The 21,858-nt window shown below is 40.2% G+C and overlaps 1 protein-coding gene across 2 annotated transcripts in view; it reads right to left on the bottom strand.

Annotated features, from left to right (window-relative positions):
* Positions 1-16,076, bottom strand: part of sh3rf1 (SH3 domain containing ring finger 1) — a 34,860-nt gene extending 18,784 nt beyond the window's left edge. Inside the window, exons 1-2 of one of the 2 annotated variants that reach the window (XM_023266850.3) lie at positions 15,947-16,076; positions 14,406-14,911 (exon numbers count right to left, since the gene is read on the bottom strand). In XM_023266850.3, coding sequence (XP_023122618.1) covers positions 14,406-14,786 — 381 coding nt within the window. In that variant the 5' untranslated portion in view covers positions 14,787-14,911; positions 15,947-16,076. Of the gene's footprint in view, positions 1-14,405; positions 14,912-15,755 lie in introns of both variants that reach the window. The other variant, XM_023266861.3, reaches the window with a different exon arrangement.
* Positions 16,077-21,858: the final 5,782 nt, after the last annotated feature.

Below are 21,858 nucleotides of genomic sequence, written 5' to 3'. Positions count from 1 at the left end.
GGGATTTAGCTGTTAAAGTGTTCTCTTCCACAACACTGGATTATAACTGAATTACCAAAGTGTTGTGCTCTACAGCACAGCCGAATGTCAACAACCAGCAAGGAGACAAGCATAAAAACACAATGTATGCATGCATGCAATGTTACAAAGGCAAGATTAGGTAAAAATGGTATAGCTGTCCTAACAGCTTTTCCTTCCACATGTTTCCAAGACAAAAACAAATAAATAAATGATAATCGGCCTTCTGCTAGAAGATCGTTTCAGACAAGCAGCTAGAAAACAAAATGAAAATAACCTGTGCAAATACCAAACATAGTATGAATAAACTTTGCTGCCCCTGTAGAAATAACTTGTCTTTATAGCTAACACACCAAGAATACAGGTAACTTTTGCTCTGTCAGCAGTTCAAGGGTTGTGTGTAACCACAGTAGACAGAAACCTTTACCCCCTATGTGTAAGTGCCAGACATGTCTCCACTCCCATATGGACACCTTCAGAATCTCAGCAGGGAGTGGAGAACGAGCAAGGGGTACTACTGCCAAAACAGTGTGTGCAGGAGGGGTTTGTCTGTCTGCTTTGCCCTACAAACATTTCCAGGGCAGGACATGCCTGACGTTCTACATGAGGGAGCACAAGCTGCATCTGCCACACTGACCAGGTGGTCATTGGACATTTGTTGTTCATTACCAAGTTGCTGTTTATTGAAGATCCCGCCACCAGCACTGGAGCACATGAGCTGACGCATGATGGGAGCAAAACATTCTCAGGACATGGACACATCTTGATTCCATTAGAGCTGCATTACTTTTAATTGATTCCTAATGGCCTTTTTAATGACCACTGTAGGGCTGATGTATTTCATGGGTTCCCTGCACTGTCTAAAAAAGCTGAAGGATTCTTGTTGTACTATACAGTAATAAAGAGGGGAAGACAAAAGGCAGCCAGATCAAATTCAGAAAAATCAGTAGCCAGCATAAGACCATTTTCATCAGCAAACCTAACCAAGTACACAAGTGACCGATGCAGACTTTGAAAGAGGACACGCGTAGTTCTGTTCATGCTACAACAGGTATATGATGGTCTGCTTTGCCTCATATTGGATAAAGAAAAACACATGGGGCTCCCATGGAAGTTTCTGAAATGCTATAACTGATGATATAACAGTGATTTATACATTAGGCTATAGCACTGAGCAAATATGATTAGTTTTGAGGTGTGCTAATGGACAGCACGGCATTTCTGGAGAATTTAGTACTTCCTACAGTGTTTGGACTAGGGCTGGACCCGAATATCCGAATATTCGGTTGTTATGGTGGTATGCAAATAGTAATTTTGGGAAACCATGTTTCTACAAACCATGTTAGTAAAGACTGCAAGCTGAAAACTATAAAATTCCTCAGCCACAATTAGAGGTTGCAGAACTTGAAAGGTAACACAGCACCATACATGCTTTCATTAACATATTTGATATGGTGAGTGTGTGAGGTGACACTGTGGTAGGAACAGGTATCGTAGATTCATTTATCACACTTGAACGCATCACTTTTGGACAAATTTGTGCTGAGGCGTCATGATACTAATGATTCGTCAAGTTCGTATTGATTCTGTTCTGTAGGGAAATGCCACAACAACCATTCCTCCCAAGCATGTTTTGACCAGAGTGTGCCAGAGAGGAGGGGATGTTCACAGATGTTGTTAGTATGTGAGAAAGAGAGAGAAACAGGGTGTAGCGCTGTATTGAAACGAGGTTTAAGTCATTTCAAAAAGTAAAAAAATAGGCAATCAATTTGTGGTGGTCAATGCTGATATTGTGGCAAGTCACCACAAATAAATGAGTGTATGGGAAACACTGATCTGACGCCATCAGACTCTTTCCCAAATAGTGGTAGACACCAATGCAAGCATATCAGCAGTTGGCGGCCAATTTTGAAATTAATGGGTCTTTCTTTTTTTGTTGAGAAAGACCTTTCTTTCTCAAAGATCTTTCTCAAAGGTCTGTATTTAGCTGGAATATTTTGTCCATTGTTGGACAAAATAACAGCAGCCCCATCAGAACGTAATGGGATGGAGCCAGTAGGTATTGGAAGGCTCAACATAGGGGCACCAATGAAATTCAACCGAAGAAAAAATAAACAGAAAGTAAAAAAAGTAGGACATGCCAAACATTCACTGACATGAGAATAAGAGTGTCACACAGGGACCTTCAGATGAGCGCTTGTCACAGCAGAACCTCATGACGCAGTTTACTCATCTGAAGCTGTTGTCTCCCTCTCAGACTGAGACAAAAGGAAAACTTCCATTCTCTGGTTTCTATGGAAACTCCACACAGGAGCACTTTTTTGGCTATTTATGGGTCTCTTGACAGTGCAGTGAATCTTATGAAAGAGAGTCATTCAAAATCCAGCCAGTGTCCAGTTAAGGGAGAGGGTGCAATGATAGGGGCCCAGGGCATTGGTGAAGTAAATGGGCTATCACCTCAAAGACACACTTAGATGTTTTGGGAAAATGTGCCTTTCTTGTTTTCTGGCCAAGACTTAGCTGAAAAGATCAATGCCATTCACGAGTTTGTGTGCCAAATATGAGGCTGTGGTCAGAAGCCAGTTAGCTTAGCATAAAGACTGGGGACAAGAAAAAAAAGCTAGTTGTCTGTTTGGGGATAACAAAATCAACCCAACACAAAAACAATAAATAAATTGGAAAGGTATTGAGGAATTGATGTGCTTGGTATAGCATGCACCATTCCTGATGTCGCTAAACAAAGTCATAATGACCAGCTATCAACCAAGCTTAAGTGTCAACTTGAACTGAAATGAAGTGTAAAGCAACAGGTATCCACTGCCAGAGATTTTGTAGATCTATAAAATAATTTTTGTTTCATAGCAATACTGAAGATTTGTACAACAATGTGTCAAATTAATTTGTTAGGTACTGACTGGGTTGAAATGATTTTTTTTGACAGACACTGTGATTACCATTTGTGATATAGTTATTATAAAGTCAAGTTTTGGTTGAGTATTCACCGTGTAATAGATTTCAAATGGAATGAAGCATTACCACGAGATATCATCAAAAGCGTGACTGTCACACAAACAAGACAGCATGAATAAACGCTGGGTCAGGCGTACTGCAAAATGTACGAGTTGTGGCTATTAAATAACACGACTGAGCTTATGTTGGTCGAAACACAGCCAACACGTTTAATACACTGATCATTGACAATCCATGAAAGTTTCAATCTGCCAGCATTAATAAAACTAAAATATAGTATTGGACATAATTTAAAATCCACATCATGTTTCAAATTGCAGTTTCCATATGAAATGGATAAATTGTTCTTCCCCAAGACTGACTTTACTGGATTAGCCAAAAACAGATATTTGGCTAAATGGCAAGCCAGAGCTACAAGCAGAAATCAAAGTTCATAATATTCAGCCCTGGTGTAGAATAGTTTATCTATTTGACTACATTTTGCAGGGAGGGAAACAGGCGATAAATCATTCAAGCTTTCCAAACCCTACTCTACTCACTGTGCTTGTTTGTTTCCCTCGCTACATACCAAATGAGGTCCCACACATTAGTCTACAGGCAGAAAAACACTCAGAGCAGTCTGGAGGCCAGATGGAAGCTTGGATCACATGTGAGAAGAACAGGAAGCATTCAAAAGCCCTTGAAACTCTCCTCCTGTTCCTCCTCATGTTCTTCCATGTTCGTAGGTCACCAAAGGCATCTGTCAGTTATATGTATTTACTGAAAGAGACAATGTCTTCTATTCCCCTGAGTACAGGTTACAAAACACATTTCAGGAGTAACCACTCACTGACCCCACCAGTCTGCAGTTTACTGCCAGTTCCTGACCTTTAGCTATCCCCTGAGGGTTCATGGGAATCTGGGTGCTAGAGAATGATCAAAGTCATCCTTCTTTGGAGGTGGGGTACAGGCCCCATAAGGTTGCCATGTGCAAAACCAGGAACTACACTGGGATTTCTGTATTAAGTCGGTGCCGACGGTGGTGGGGTTTATAAAAACCTTCAACACTTGGACATACAATCAAGTCGATTCTGTGCTGAGTGCAGTTTGTAAGCTACAGATTAGTCACCAGAGGGAAAGCATTTTAGCAGGAAGGGAGTATGGATTTTTGGAAGAGCGTATCCACACTGTGCAGAGCTGTCACGCATGCGGTTTTCATGAAGCTCTCGTGCGTTTGGGTGTGAGTGTGGGCTCGACTGTAAAAATGCAATTACATAAAACCACTTGCACATGAACTGGCACATCTCTTTGTGTAGCCTTATGAGTACGGGCTGCTTTCTTTACCTGGCGGGCCCCAGATGAGGGGTAGAGGCTGGTTCTGGGTGGCCCTTGGATCACCCAGTCAGCCTGTCTGAACTAAAAACTGAAAGAAGAGAACTCTTTAACTCTGTGCCAGTTCATACACTGGGCTTAACAGTTGCTCTCACAGGAACCTATTCACATTTCAGAGTGAGTGAGGAAGCAAAGTGCAAGTTAGAAAGAAATGGGCAGAGAAACAGTGTGAGATCAAAGACTGAAAAGAAAATGGGGCACGGAGAGGAAGCAAGGCTTGCCCTCCTGAACCTATAATATGGTTCTGTGGCACAGACACAGAGACATTTGGTCAGAAACCCGGACTAATTTAGTAAAGCACGAACAACTGGGAAAAGAGAACACTGAGGTACACAACTGATGGGTCACAGATGACAATCTGTTAAATATTGCAAATTTTTCACAGCCTGTATGTAAAGCTTTATAGACCACATCAACTATCAGTCTAGAAACAGCTAGATTTATGTGCAAGTTGGTGGCAACATAATAGAATTATACAGCATTTGATTACTCTGTATAACAAATCAAATACTCTGGATTGAAAAAGAGCTAATGTTGCCTCCTGCAGCTGTATGAAAACATTTTTAGGTATTACCACTGACAATAACTGACTAAGCATCAGTCAATACAATATTTGGATAAAAAGCATTAATTCAAAGAGTAATGAGACTGTAAGCTTAGACGGATCTTTTGTCATGTATTTAATAATCGCGATTAATAACCCGGATTAGCGCTATGAAAGGCGTCACGCATAGGAAGTTAAGTTGTATCCAAGCTACAGAGGGATTAGTCCACAAATGTCACAGTATCTGTGTATTGAGTACTAGTCAATATGAGCTGAATACTAAGCATTTCCTCACATTACTCTCCACTGTGCTGGTGAAAGCATGCAGTGTCTGTGGCCTTTTGTTCCTCTTACTCATTCAGGGTGAGCCACCTGCTCTGCTCTGCAACGCTGACTTCGATTTACACAGGGTGTTGCAAGTTGAGGGGAAATCTGACAAAGAACTGGACAACTACCTACTGAATCTGAATCTCAAATCAAAACTGCTACAGTCGCTGCTTGTCTGTTGTCTCACAGTTATCTTTGTCAGATGTCTGACTGTCTCTCATATGGCTGCTTATCTTTCAATTGTCCTATTGTACATCATTCAGACTAGTAGGCAACTGAAGACATTTGCTTGCATTGGCTGGTATTTCTACTCCTCTACAGTGGACAAACAAAGCCAGGATATTGACACAGTCCTGGAAAAGGGCCAACACACAAACACTGCATCTGTTCTCTGACTCTAGAAGCTGCACAGCACTGACCATTTTCACTTTCTTAAGAAAGTGTGAGTGTGTTTGTCCATTCCAGCCTTGACTCAGTCCAGATGTAACATGTAACTGCTAGCTCTCTTTTATATCCACTGAATGCTATGTGACTGGAGCACAAACAAGCAGCCCTTTCTCGTTTCTTGTTCTGCAAAGCACTGAATGTTTAGACAATAACAGAACTCTACTTCAATATCACAGCACTTTCTGCTATAACTAGTTTGTGTACGTTCTGAGGCTTCACACCTAAGCTTTACAAATACATTTAAGATTGGACTTAAGAAATGTGAAGGATCAAAAGACATCACTTCATATTTTCAGTAGAGATGTCTGGAAGCAATTTTAAAGATCGGAATCAGGGGCCAATCAGCACATTTTTTAAACTTACTGGTACAGGCACGGACCTAAGACCAATCCAGACTCACACAGGTGTCGTAAAGGGAGAGAACAATATGTGGCTGGACGCTAGGGACGCAAAATTTTAATAATTTTCTTCATCATTAATCAGCACACTGTTATCATTCAGTAATTGATAACACTAATTTAGCTTGCCTTACTTGTGCCACTGGGACATAGAAACGCTGTCCTAGTTGATCCCAGCTAGACATAATGGCCAGAGGCAATTAAGCAGCAGATATTAAACACTAAAATACTAATTTTAGTAGGGCTGCACAATTTTTTGAATACTGTTTATAATAATGACTTTGGCTTCCCCCAGTTGAATAAAAAATATCAACTGTGATGAACTCTGAAAACAGGGAATAGCTTATGTAGACATTGGTCAAAATAATCATGATAAGAATTTTGTCTATTATTGTACAGTTCTACAGCATTGTGCGTTTAGAAAATGAGTATTAATAAGAAATCTGTGGTTTTCGTGGGATTTACTGGTCACGACCAAATTGGCTGTTTGAGGAAAACACATGGGCAGGGCTTATTGGAAATTTGACAATGAGGTCATTCTGTTTGCAAAGACTCTTTACAAACACTTAAAAAATCCCAGGTTGCTTTGGTTACTCTGCCTGCTGTAATACCATTAAGAACTGTGAAAAAAGGAGAGACGTATGCAGATACTGCAGGGTGTCCAGATACACAGGAGAAAATTGGCCTCTTCTTGACATAATCAGCATGAATATCACAGCCTTCTACCATGCAGAGCAGAAATACGGCTGACTCGAACTCAAGCTGACATTTCAACATGGTGTTGCCACATGTCTGTTTGTGTACTCACTACACACCTGTGTTTTTGTGGGGGTGTGCACCGTATAATGGGCCCTCATGGCTCTAAAATCAGTCTGTGACTCATTAAAGCAAACACTGCCCTGGTTTTGTCAGGCCAAAGTCATAGACGACTAGGCGTGTGTGCATTTGTGTGAAACAAATGGGCTCAAAGTACATTTGTCTCTTATCAGAGCAGTTACGATGGGATATGAGAGTGAATGTAATTCTCTAGTCAGTGCTTGTAGCAGGATGTGAGTGCAAAATGCATATTTTGGCTGAAAGCCCACCTCAACCCAGGTCTTTGTCAGTGCTCTCTCCTATTCAAGTCCTCTTCAATAATTAATCACACGCTGTCCGCAACAGAGACCCCACACGTGTGGAGTAACTGAGAACACAGATTTCCAGTAACCTGGTTTTGAAGATTTTGTGAAATTTTCTCTCAAAAATACAATATAGATTATTACTATTTTTAACCATCTGTACTAGAAAAGATATCAAAGAATTCATTGACTATTAAATCAGAACAGAAAAAATTGATTTGCAACTATTTTGCCAATTAAAAGATACTTTAAGTAATTTTTTTCCACCAAAATTGCCAAATACTCCAGGGTTACAGCAATTATGAAGGTTTTTCTGCTTATCTGAGTTACACGGATCATTCTAAACTGAATGCTTTTGTGCTGTGGAGTGTTGGACTAACAAATTTAGAAGATGTCACCTGCGGCATGTCAGGATTTATTTTTTAAGGTACTACTAACTGAACACTGACATCGATATTACATATGAGTGTTACAATATTGATAAAAACCATTTAATGTGCAATGAATGCATGAGTTGTGCTGTGCTTGACCTTTAAAAGGGAAGAGGTGGAACTAAGCACTAACGCCAAGCTCTGATGGACACAGACAGGTCAGGCTGGAAAGTTACAGCCGCTTACAAAAAAAATGGTTCTTCTTCTACACATGCACACACACTAACAAAGATAGAGCTTTGGCTTTGATACACAGCATTTCCTTATAATGTACCAACTAATTGTACTGGCACTGCTAACTCAAGGTTGTTTGAGGGAGAAAACCATAATAATCCTCCCTAAAGGACACCTGCATCCTCCCTATGAGATACCACTAATGGCTACATCACATCTCAGCTAACAATAGAATAATACTAACTGGTAGAAAGCGTGGAAAAGTTTGCAGGAGGGTTCTTCTCACAGGGTGCAGCTCCTGGGGATTGGATGAATCGTGTGCCAAGAGATATGGACATCTCTGTGCATCAACTAAAGGGAGAGCTAAGTCTAAACCACGGTTTATCCCCACCTTTAGCCACATTTCAATGTTTGAATTATATGTTTGTGTTTTATAACCAATCACATTTCACCATACTGTATAAAACGTCCTGTTCGTATCAGACTTTATCCTTTTCTGGGAGGCTGTTCCAAACAGAAAAGGTCCTTGTACAAGATTCTTTTGAGATACTGATATTCGAAATGCAGGCAGTCAAATATTAGACGTTAAGCACCTTGACAAAAATTGATGGTTCCATTAAACTATTGCTTCAGATAGTGGGGTGGATATAGCAGAAAACAACATGTAATTAGTGATGGAAGCATGACGTTTATCTTACATTTCATCCAGCTGTTTTTATACAGATGAATTTAAACAATTCCAACAACTATGCAAATCCCTAATCATCTGCGATCATGTGATAAAATAATAATTGTGACAGGCTTATTCACATCAGTCCAGTTTTACTTTATGTCATCCAAATAACTTGTGGCAAACAAGCTTGACTATAAAGTTGTGCTACAGGGAGTGGCCTCGTCTGATCATTGCTACTGTTCTGACTGTAAATGAATGTGTAATGGAAAACAATGGCACATAAAAAGTGGATGGAAAGTAACAGAGTGTCTTTACGAGAGGTCAGAACAATTTTATAATCACTGCTAGTTGAAGAATGCTAAACTTCATGCTCTGATTATCTTCTCTGCCGTCTCATAGCTGAGACAAAGATGTCACTCAGGGGACAAACACAGATTAACTGCACCTCCGGGCCTCAAATAAAAACAGGAAACTTTCCAGCACATAGCAGAATAGCATTTTACAGAAACAAGGCCCGAGATCCGAAGAACACATTTAAAATATGGGACCACACAACCCTCAAGCAGCAGCAAGGTGAGCCCAAGGCAGTCGCTGCTACTTGAAGATGTATCGAGAGCCAGTAACAGCACCGGGATCCAGAGGTCAAACAACTGAAAACAAAACTCAGAGCAAATCATGATTCTGCCTTAAGGGATGGGAACTAAACACTTAACAAGCCAACAGTCAAACGGTCCATGGATGACTGATGCTGGCCCACCAATCACAACATAGGGTGAGAGGTCAAACTGCTCTGTTAAGGCCAGGCAGGTATTAGAGGTATCTTGGGAATATTGGGGGAGGGGTTCAATTTGACACAAGCTGTCAAACAGCTGACAAAACATCAAAAGGATAAAAGCTACTGAAAACATTTGTTAAACTGTTTGGTGTAAACACATAGAAACACACAGAAGCCAGGTTAGACAACATTTCATACTGCTGACTTTGCAAACTTGAATTATTGTATGACAACAAGCACAACTTAAAGTGATCTGTAAAGAAAATGGAGGATGTTGGTTCATAAAACATTTCCCTCAAAGAGCCACTGGACCACACACATGAAACAAGATCTAAAGAAAGGCTTTTGTTAGCCTCCACAGGTGTGATAGGACTGTGGTAAAGAAGGTCATGGATGCTTCCCTTACAATTGTCATGCTGACAGACAGTGCTGGAGATGTGACATGGTTGGAAGAAGCGGAGGGGCGTGGGCCATTGGTGAACATGCCACTTTGGCCGGTGGACCACCCAGAATTTAAAAAAAAAAAAAAAACAACAATCACTAACTCATCTTTGTTTATGAAACACCTACTCAATTGAGTTAAATATAATCACCAGTTCACAAAGGGAGCTAAACGGCCCAAACTGTCCAGAAAATGATGGTCAGAACTCAGTATGAAGATGACATAGTGTCTCGCAACAAGATACAACCGCTAGAGAGCCGAGTCTGCCTGGAGGCTTTCAGGTGCAGAGGCACATCATTGCATGCAGGATTACCAGCTGAACTACAGACCTTATTTATTCATACAACAGAGGCAGACCTGGGCCACAATCACCACATTAACCTTTAGTCAAAGAAGGGCATTCCATGTCTAGGAGCAAAAAATAGAACATTCACATAAAGATGCACTTTTATTTAAAGGAATACTGAAGGAGATGGATGTGAGTTGGAAAGTGGGACAAGACTAGACAGGCCCAGTGTTTAGAGGTGAAACAGTGACCTGCGAGTGCTCATGGCATTCCTCAGAGACGCACACTAGCACAAAACATCCTACTCCGTCTGGGAAGAGAGACTGAACAAAAGTCCTTTCCTCTATAGGTCTGGGCTGGAAAATCTTGATAAAGACAAAGACGTGCAAACACTCTTTATCAGGGGAACAGTGAAACTCTACAATGAAGAGGCCATGCCTGCACCTTAATCACATGACTGGTTCTTTTGAACTTCTGCTTGGGTATTATGTAAACCCATACGTGGAGAACAGTTATTTCCCAGAGCATAACTAACTATTTTCTCATTCATTGGACGTGTTCCAAATCATAGTAAGGAATGTGCAACTTGCAAATAGGTGTGAAACTGAGGTTGACTGTGTTTTCCTATGATGTCAGTAATGTGATAGTCTGGCAACCTGGCCAGGTACACGTCCTTTTTCCCAATGCATCATGGCATAGTCTTCATTCTTTCATGAGCCCGTACAGGATAATGATACACGATAGATGTTCTGGGCTCATTATGTCGCATTTACAAGTTAGTAGAGGGAAAAACCTGAATTATCTACCCATTTTCCAGATGCCAGGATTTTACAAATATAAGTTACAATCTGGCACCAAAAATCTACACTTGTCAACAAGAAACAAACTGACTTAAGGTCTATTACATGTGGAAATGCATAGTGGCAACTGGAGATGCAGACACACAACTTGCCTCACTAAATCCAAAGTGTTTTGTTTCCTCAATGAGAGTCAGCAGTCAGCAGTAAGAGGAGAATGGGGAACAGTGCCGACTCACTGTCTAATAAACTCTAATCTCATTAGACCTTCAACGGGCTCCAGCCTGGATTTAGACAGCGAGGAGGGAGGAGGTAAAGGGCTGAAATATGGGAAAAAAAACAGTACAGCTCTTAAGAGAAAATTACAGGTGGCTCCAAAATCCCTGTGTGCACTGTCCAGAAGGTCACATCTACTTGTAGACCTCCGTGGGAAATACAGAGGAGGCGAGAGAAAAGTGTGAGTGTGTTGAGAGAGCAGGGATGAATAGACCAAAGGCCTCTTGAAAAATTCCCAGTGGAAAGCAGTAAGTATGTGTTTGCCAGTATGTGGGCAGCGTGAGGGTGTAATGACGGGGTTCTGTCGCGCAGGCAGAGGTCAGCCAGCCGGCCAAGAGGAAAGGCTTCAACAACAGCATGATGTCATCAAAGAGGGCCAGCGTGACTCATCGACCTCAGACAAGGGAGGTACAGAGGAATTTTAATGAGATATCTCTACATAAGGAACCTATAAACAACATTCTTTTTCTCTGAAGAAATAAGTCAGCTTCAAAGGAGACTGAACATAACTTTATTACAAAAATAACTGGGAAACAAAAACCTTTGCAACGTCTGTTGGGTAGCAGGACTTTAAACGATCTCCTTCGATCAGTAAAAATAATACCAGATTAGAAGGCTGTGTTGTGCTTCATGTTTATTTAGAATCCATTCAGTGGACTTGAAGGTAATGAGAAATAATGCCTGAAGGATGAGGCTTTCAAATGCAAGAGGCCTATAAAAAGGAAAACGAAAAAAAAAAAAACTATCCTCGTCTAAAGCTCGCATTACCAAAGAAGAGACAATGACCTAATTACATCCCTGAAAGGTTAGGAAAGAACAGTGTCTCATTTCACATCAACCAAACACACACATGCACACACACTGGCGTGCCCAAATCCTTCTTCCATAACCATTATTGTATATTATACTTCCAAACGTAATCCGACACAGTTTAAAAAGAACAGTGACACTTTAATGACAAAGGCAGGAATTATCACGAAAGAAAGTCTATTTTTGTACTGTGGGAGTGCAGGCTCAACTCTCCAGAGAACCACACAATGATAACTGAAGACATCCACTGAAATCTCTCTAATTCCTCTCCCTTTCCCTCATTGGCTCCGACCCCTGACCGCCATGACTTCCGAACCCTGACCTTTGACTTTCAGATAGCTCCAATGGCTTTACTCGCTCTCACGTGCAAAATACCACTGGGTTATCTGCTCTCAATCTGTGCGAACAAAATACTATGTTATATGAGTCAACAAGGGTGAGAAGGAAGACTAAACATCCCTGTAACGGAGCACCATGGAGGTGACTCATCAACCTGACTGCAAAGGGCCAGACGACCACAGCACTACATTCAAGACAGGCCTTTTCTTTTCCCCCCTCATATAAAGAAATGCCAGGGTGTTGTGTCAAACAACTGCCGCAACCTTGGAGATGGTATGAGGAGGGGCAGGGAGCCGACTGTGCAAGGTTACTCACCAAACATTTGTCCCTTTTGGTCCTGACGCCTTCACTTAACACTCATCAGTTTCTGTTACTGGTGGCTTTAACACACACTCTCACAATCTCTCTTGGCTGCTCCACACGTGTCGGTCAAGTCAGTAGGATCAGAGGCGACCCGAAACAAAACCCTGTTGTGCATCTGTCATGCAGTCCCACCACTCTCCCTTCCCAGCTATTCTCTGGGAGTATAAGAACTGGACGCTTAGCTCTGCCTTGAACAGAAGAGCGGCACCAGAGGAGCTGCTTCAAGCCTTCAAGTTACCCCCAAAACTAAGGGTCGGACTATGAACAAAAAAGAAGCGGGACTGAGGGTGTCACCCAGGGGTAGTGAAGCGCTAAGTCCCCACGGAGCATCGGCCAGAGATCAGGCTGGGCAATCAGCAAGAGCTTTGATCTCGGCCTTTTATGTTCTCAAAATGTTACACCTGCACAGCCGTGTCTCTTCTTGTCCTCTGTCATCAGCAGAATGCCTTAGGACGGCTGAACAGATTTTAGAAAAGCTAAACGTGGACGTAGGAAACAGTTTTTCAACACACTTCACTATTTTTCAAACAATGCTGCTGTATGGTGCCCCTCCATGCCCTCACTGTGGAATCAGAATCAACCATCAGGAGGTGTATTATTGTCATAGCTTCAAATGACCTCCTCTTCATTGCCAACAAACAGGCTTTTCAGAGACGAGGGAAATTCCAAAACGCACAAACAGCTTTGAAAATGAGTGCAAATCCTCTGAAGTGATACTTTGGCAAATGAGGCGGGTCCCCCAGTAGCAATTTACAGCACGTTCTCTGATCTCCATACCTGCATGGCTAGGCAGATACATTATCAGCGCTTTGACATTCCAATGATTCTACACAAGACCTTGACATCTTTTCATCTACTCTATCCTCTCTTCATGGAGACTGGAGCTGCTCAAAGAGGGGGCCCATGGGTCTCTCACATTTTTTTGCTCTCTCAGATTTTTTGTGAGTAATTTCAGTGTAAGACAATATTGTTTGCGTCATTTTTTTAATGTTAACATCTCACACATTATATTTTCTTACCAAACAGTCTAAGCAGCTGAGAGGAGATAGGAGATGGGATTTAGAGTTTTGTACCTAATGCACAGCATCAGTAACATATTGGATATTGAGTTTCAAACTATGTAAATTAAGAAAAAGTGCAACTTTTGTTTGGATAAAAGCTATAAATTGCTATAAAATGGCACTAACACACTCCAGCAAGGACACATCTTTTGGTTTAAGCACTTGAATTCATAGGTTGTTTTCACATATCATTTAGAACATCAAATTATTGTCAACCTATGTTTCTTGAACCTTGTGTGTTATTTTCTGTTTCACAGTTGTCTGTTTCATTGGGTACAATGTGAATAAAACTACCAAAACACAGACTTTTCACATCTGTCCTCTGCTTCGCTAAATATACTTTGCAAATCCTCTCAGTGTCGCAGATAAAACAACCACCTTGTAGTTGCACCCTGCATTTCTTACAAACATTTACAGGGAGAATCTGCACCTCATCTCAAGTAAAAGACAGACTCTGGCACATCAGCAACTAAGAAAGAACTGCCAACCGTTCTTATGGGGAAAAAAAGCCCATCTACAGCTGGCAGAGAGCAGAATCACTTAGTGGCTCAACTATTTAGTGCTCAACATTACTGCCTTTGGTAATGTTGGCCTGCTACTCAACTGGCTGGCTTTCGGATCACCATGATAACAGTTAATCCGCAGCAAAGATTAGAGAGGCAGTAATGCAACATGCTGCTTTTAATCCACACAGATTTTCTCTGTTTTGTTTCAGCTTGACCCTAACAATGGGAAACACAGATTCATGCTCACTGATCCATGTTCCAGTCACTTAGTATACTAACCCGGACAAGGGTGCTCTTAGCCTGAGCCCGTTGGGGTTGTGCTCCTGGTGTGCCCTGGTCCCTGGTCCCACTTCCGTGTGCTCTGGCAACGGCTCCAGACGTGCCATTTGTGCAGACTCCCGCCCCGGGACCAGCCCTTCGAGGCCTCTGCTTGATACCATCCAACAGGCGCACAAGAAGGATGTTGCTGGGAAGTTCGTCCACAGCACACTCCACCAACGTTCGACACTCTGGGCAGCGCAGCTCCCCCCGTGAGCCCAGGATGCCTTGAAGACATCGTCGGCAGAAGGTGTGCTGACAGGGAAGAACCTTCGCCGAGGCGTCTAGACGCTCCAGGCAAACGGGGCACTCGAGCAAATCCAACAGTACTGACTCGTCCATTATCTGTGTGTTCTGCCTGTACTTCAGCAGGAAAACATGGTGCTGAGTAGGTTTTTGTTAGGAAGCAGATCAAGTGCTGTCACGTCACTCCCATTCCTCGGCTATTGCCATGGCATCTGCATCAGCTGTGGAAAAAAAAAAGGTCAAGACATGCAAATGAGTCAACTGTATACACAAGAAATAGGTCGTATTATCCGTTTGGCAGACATCACATATGGCTGAAGCTGTGTGGTGTCGCTTCAGTTGTTAAAACAAACCAAAAAAAACATAATCAGCCACATTTAAAAGTGCATTCAAGTGATAACTACGGCATGTAAACACTGCCCTGCATGCTGTCACCGGATTACAGAAAGATTGATTGCAGGTCAAGTTAATCTAATTTACTCTTCGGTGGATAATTACACCTGATAACTGTGAGCTTGGATCCTCTGGCCTTTTAAACTAGCTGCACCGTTAACATGACTATAAAACAGAAAACTATGGAGGAGTGAAATACTGTGATTTGCCTTTAAAAACATCTAGAATACACGAAAAATATAATCAACCCAGTCTGACTTGTGAATAACGAATAAAACAACACTAGTAATGTATCTTACAAATGCTGCCATTATAGGATGACATTTTAATGACAAAAACTGATATATTGTAACGCTGCTGTGAAAAATGTAAATATTATGTAACACATAGCAGCTCAGAAAACGTGTGCTGATACTTGTGTGACTTTTTACGACTGTGCTACTCTGCGCAGTGGAGTTTTAACGGACATATGAAGAATTAAACCCGCTAAAGAGCAAATCTAAAGCAAGTTTGATAGCAAACATCGCTCGCTAACGAAGTGGGGAACTTTAAATTCACACTTGAGTTTTTTTCACAAGAGGGAAAAAACATGTTTAAACAACTTCTAACAGAGAAATCAGTTCATCTGTAAGACTTGCAAGTACTTCGAGCACAAAGTACAATTCAGCTTACCTCTTCCAAAACAGGACTCCTCCTCTTGTTGCCCCGTATCTCCCAATTTTTTGCCTCCTTTGCTAACGTAGTAACGTTAGTTAGCAAGCTAACTAAAAAACACACCAGCTACTTATCTGAGAGTGTTCCGAGGACAAACACTACCGAGAAGCTTTTACTTTAGAGGCGTACAGTGTGTAAAATAAACGTACCTCTGTCAGATAGTGGAGTAAAAGCGAACACGAAGAAGACGAGACAACGGAACTCCGACCGCACCGAGCGCCATGCTAGTACTTCTGTTCTGCGGGACTGTTGCTGGAACAAGTGGAGAGGGGGAGGGAGCGTGAGGGCTTCAGGGACCGTCGGGAAAAGGGCAACTAGAGAGGAGGAACAAGAGCTGCAACGAATAGAATAGAATAGAATAGAATAGAATAGAATAGAATAGAATAGAATAGAATAGAATAGAATAGAATAGAATAGAATAGAATAGAATAGAATTCCTTTATTGTCATTGTACCAGTACAACGAAATTAAAAAAAGTGCAATCCTTAAGGTGCATCTTAATAAACAAATAAAAACAATTAAAAAAAAAAAAAAAAACAACTAACAAACATACCACAGTTCATACCACAAGTCAGCAACAGATTTAGCGTGAGCATTGGGTGTTTCACTTTCATATTGTGTGTGAAAACTGGATATTGTACATAGAATTGGAAAATTCCACATTATAAGAAATATTGCACATAAAATTATAATAATGTACGTACAATTGGAATGTTATACATGATGATGAAACATAAAATATGAAACTGGGATATTGTACACAATGTATGCATATGAAATTGGACGACTGCACAGGAAATTAGAATATTGCCCATGAAAACTGAATGTTGCAAGTGAAATTGTAATATTGTACACAAATATATTGCACATGAAACTGGAATATTGTACATGATAATGAAATATGTCATATGAAATGGGAATGATGTGTATCATACATTGCACATGAAAGTGGAATATTGCACACAATTTAAGTATATGAAATTGTAATGTTGCACATGAAATTAGAATATTGCACATGAAGCTGGAATATTGTACATGTAATGGAACCCAGCATGTGAAATTGGAATATTGCACATGGAAATTTTACATTGCACACATCACTGAATATTACAGATGAATATCAAATATTGCACATGATGATAAACTGTTGCATGTAATGTTGCTAAATCTGTAGCTTTTCTGCATCAATTCATGTTGGAGATGTCTTTATTTAGGCTATGTCAAGGAGAACAAAATTTAATTCAATTTTCATTTTCAGTTATTGCCCACAATAATGAAGTACTGCACATGGTATTGAAGCATTACACATGGCATTAAAATACTACACGTACAGGTGACATGTTGCACGTGAAACTGGAATATTTTTATTCAAAATATAATAGAATATATTGCAGTGGGACTCTCAGGGATTTTGCATTGCTGTCAAATATTTATTCTCCTGCAGACCAACCTTTCTTATGAATATTATCCCTGAAGAGACAGCACATACTGTATATTGGCATGATTTATGTTTCTGTTCTCTTTTGTGTCATTTGTTTGCAACTGTTTGTAACCTTTTTAAATGTCCGCGTGACAATTTTTAACATCAAGATTAAATTAATCAATTTTTTTCATTTATAGAACGCTTCATTTTAATAATTTAGGTGTGTTTCAGCAAGATTTCAGCATTAAAAAGCATCATTTTGTGTATGTAAATAAAATTATGTTTGTTCTTATCAGCTAAAATGTGCACAATTTAGGTATAGCTCTGGAAACAAGTGGTACAAACTGCTGAACAATGCAGGACCGATGCAGAATTTGCAGCCAAAAGACAGAAGAAAAGGCTGGATGGACACAGTGTGATGTCTCAGCTTGGTGGGTGTCCTGAACAGAACACTTTAGGTGTAAGAATTTATGCATGTATTTAATAATCATGTATTTATGTTATGTAATTTGAACTGTAATTGGAAAAAAATGCATAACTTTAACAACCGTTCTAGATTGAAATGAAAAGATGAGTAATTTAAAAATTTGCAATAGATAAAGAGACATTGTGCCACCCCAGTCTGAGTAATGATCTCAGCCTGACCACACTTATAGAAATTGTCAAAGTCAACTACCGAACCGAGCAACACAACAGTGTAGAATAGACATTTCCGAGGCGCACTAGAAGGCAGCATCCAGCGTTGTCAAAAGGGCGTGAACTGAATCTGCTAATGACACGTAATGATGTGTCAAAAAGCAGCATCTTTTCCCAGCCGGAGAGGAAAATAACTTACTTTTCATTTCATCATTTGGCCACCCCTGTGGGCATGTTTTTGCAGCCAGTTTTGGTACTCTGCCTTAATGGCATGCCTCCTTAAATTATTAGGCTCCGAGCACCGAATGGTGCGAAGACCCTATTGAAACCCTAGGGTTTATTATTATACTTTCTTTTCCCGCTTTTTGAATTGCATTTTTGGCGGCCTTATCATACCCCAAAACGCGTCAAACTTGGCATGCTCATCAGGACTGGCGAAAAATTTGATATTTTATGGGGTTGTGCATGTCTGTGGGAAAATGGCTCCATAGCGCCCCCTGGAAAATTGAAAAATTGGTCATTAGGCCAACTTGCACGACGTTTCATCTACAGCTACAAAATTTTGTAGGCATATTTAGCACATCAGGAAACCGAAAAAAGTCAATCACGCCCATACTGTAATCCAACAGGAAGTCGGCCATCTTGAATTAGCTGTAAATTTTTTGAGATTAATAACTCCGTGGGGGTAAGTCCGAGAGACACCAAATTTGGCCAGTATATGCAACAGCCCAACCTGATAAAAAGTTATGAAAATGCTCTGCAAAAGTCAAAGGGCGTGGCCATGGCGACCCCCAGAAATATTGATCCTTCGCCATGAAACAGGAAGTGGTGTCTAACTCTGCTGTACATGCTCCAATCTGCCTGAAATTTTACGTGTGATCTGAGTACAGCCCTGACGACATCCATGTGATTATGTACATTGACAGTCATAGCGCCACCTTGTGGTAGCAGGAAATTGACATTTTTTACACTTTGATGTACTATTCTTAGCACGTTGATCAGATTCACCTCAAATTTGGTGACATACGCCAGAACACATTGATGATGATTCCCAGAGAAAATGGTGACTCGTCGTCAAGGGGCGTGTCTGTGGCGGCGCAGCGAATTTCGATTTCTCGCCATGAAAATTGAATCATTAATATCTCAGCTGGAAATGATGCAATCCGGACCAAACTTGATGTGATGGACACCAGTCCGGTTCTGAACACATCCACATTCATAAATTTAGAAATACTCATAGCGCCACCTATTGGCAACAGGAAGAAATTGTCATTACATTTGCACATGCCATTGCCAGAAACTTTATCATATCATCCTGTAAATTGGTCAGCTCAGTGTTTCCCCCTTGATGATGCCACAGTATGAAGATTTTGACAATTCATGAAATTCTGTTGCCGTGGCAACGCATCGTTGCCGTAATAAACAAAATACTTATTTTATAATATTAGATTAGATGTCCAAATGTTTTGTGTTTTTAATGTGTAATTGTTGAGTGAAAAGTATTATTGGCTGTTATGAGTTTAAATTTTATTTTCAATATTAAATCTGTAGATAAAGTCGTATAGGTAGTAATTTTAAAAACTTGTATTAGATTCGAAAGTGTAATTGTATTTTTAAAGATTTCATAGTAATTTGTGTTTAATTCCTAGTAAAAGTGTTATTGTCTGTAAGATGTTTTTTTTGTAAATAAACATTGAACTATTTAAAAAAGTGTAGTAGTGTCTTTCACTTTTTGTTTGGATAGGCGTAGTGAGAGACAGCCAGACAACGGGCTAGAAATAAGAGTTAGGGCAACTCATACAGCACGGGGTTGCGAGCGGGAATCGAACCCGGACCTCAGCGTCGGGGACCTAGTATATACGTCATTGGCTTAACACGTTAAGCTATATGGGAATACATGTTGTCAGTCATTAAAGGTGTATTAATCCAATAGAAAGTCTAGGGGTAGGGTTAGGGTTAGAAAGGCGGGTCCTTACAGTTGTAATACAAAAAATAGGGTTAATAAATATTTCAAAAATTTTATTTTTAATGTTAAAACGAAGCAGCCGAATATTAAGAGAAATTAATTCCAGGTTTTTCCCGTTGGATTTTGGCCGGTCTATATCCCTAACAGTATAGCACGGCCAAAATCCAACGGGAAAAACCCCAACTTTATTCAAAGAATTTTTTGGCTAGTTTGACTTAATATTAAATTATGAAAGTATGTAAAATTTAATATCCATGTTTTTTGTACATTACTACTGTCGGGACCTTCCTCTGTAACCCTAACCCAACCCCTAGACTTTCTATTGGATGAATACACTTTAAAAACATATAACAAGTGTGTCTATATAGCTCAACGAGTTAAACCACTGACGCGTGTACTAGCTCCCCAACGCTGAAGCCCGGGTTCGATTCCTGTTCGCAACCCTGTGCTATATGAGTTGTCCTCATTCTTATTTCTGCCCCATTGTCTGACTGTCTCTCACTACACCTATCCATCATTTAACTGAAAAAGACTACAACACTTATTTACAAATTTCCTGTTTATTTATTAAATAAACTTCTTGAATTTCTTACATCTTTTTTTTTTTACCATAATTTATAAAACTTTGATTGTTTTAACTTTTTCCCTTTTATTTCATTGCTTCTTTTTTTTAGGTACTTTCTTTCTTTAATCTTCTTCTTCTTCTTTCTAAATTTTAACACCAACCTTAACAATGTTATAAAGCCTTACATTACAATGAAAAAACTTCTATTGTAACAATCACAACTTAGTCAATTATTCACTTTAGCCATTCAACTTATTTGTTTAGCACCTTTGACACAGGTGACAAAACTAAACAAGCACATAGAAAAAACTATGCTAAAACTATGATGAAAACTCACACACATATAAAAACCAAATATTTAACATGTTCATAAAATCTGTTGTGCCCAGGGGATGGAGGAAATTTATTGAAACCTTGTTGGCCTCACACGGTCAATCATTTTCAATATTTACTTAATTTCCAGTCAAAGACAACTGGGAACTGCAGAGCAACACACCTCTGCACACAGCACCCTCTGCTGTTTCAAATTATAGAAAGGCATCATATACACAGTTCATACTGACATCTGAAAAACCGTAAAGGCAGGGCGATGTTCTTCTTGAATAACAGCCACTCATTTGGTTTCCCATGGCTGGCACACTAAGGGGAAGATTTTATGGCAGTGCACAAGAACACACACACTCACACACACTCCTCCTAATGCAATCAGTCATTATTATCTGCCCCCATGTTGTACACCATAAGTCTACTGACTGACAGCTGTAGTCACCCTGACTGATGGGCTCCAAATCAGTGTGAAGAGCCCCAACATTGATGAAAGCGTTTCTCTCACCAGCATGGCACCAGCTGATGGCTCCAATCCAGGCCCAGTTTTATTACTACTCTGCGGTATACCTGAAACACCAGAAGAAGAAAAAAAAAACACACTAATACTCATGGAGTTGATCCAAAACGAGCTGCGCCGAAGCCAAAGACACACCCGTTTGTTTTTCTTTTGTGCCAACAGTCTTGTTGTTTCTAAACAATAAAACGGATTTTTACTGTGGTTTATAAATGTATTCAGCACTAACAAACTGTCATTATCTGATCTGCTTTCTAAACATGATAAAGCTCAAACAGAAGATTGAACAACTTTTTTCATGATATTCGAATTATATGACCAGCACCTGTAGTTGTATATAGTTTTACTTTTAGCCCTCCATTGTAGGAGAGGCCCACCACAGTTTGTACTTTGCACATTGTAAATAGTTTTGATTTTGCTACTGACTAATAAACTATTTTGTGACTTATGTGATTGCATCATAACTTCTCATTTTGTCTGTTAAGACACTGGTAGGAAAAGAGTCAACAGTCTGAACCAAACAATTCTATATTCCCTAATAATGTATTTGTGTTTAATGGGATTTAACATGTTTTAACACAAACTCCTTTATGGTTCATAATTCCGGTGACTGAATTACACCAAAGCAAT

This window comes from Amphiprion ocellaris, chromosome 2 (genome assembly GCF_022539595.1).
Source record: "Amphiprion ocellaris isolate individual 3 ecotype Okinawa chromosome 2, ASM2253959v1, whole genome shotgun sequence".
Lineage (NCBI taxonomy): Eukaryota > Metazoa > Chordata > Actinopteri > Pomacentridae > Amphiprion > Amphiprion ocellaris.
The sequence above is the reverse complement of the archived record's forward strand: the minus strand, read 5'-3'. Positions and strand labels throughout refer to the sequence as shown.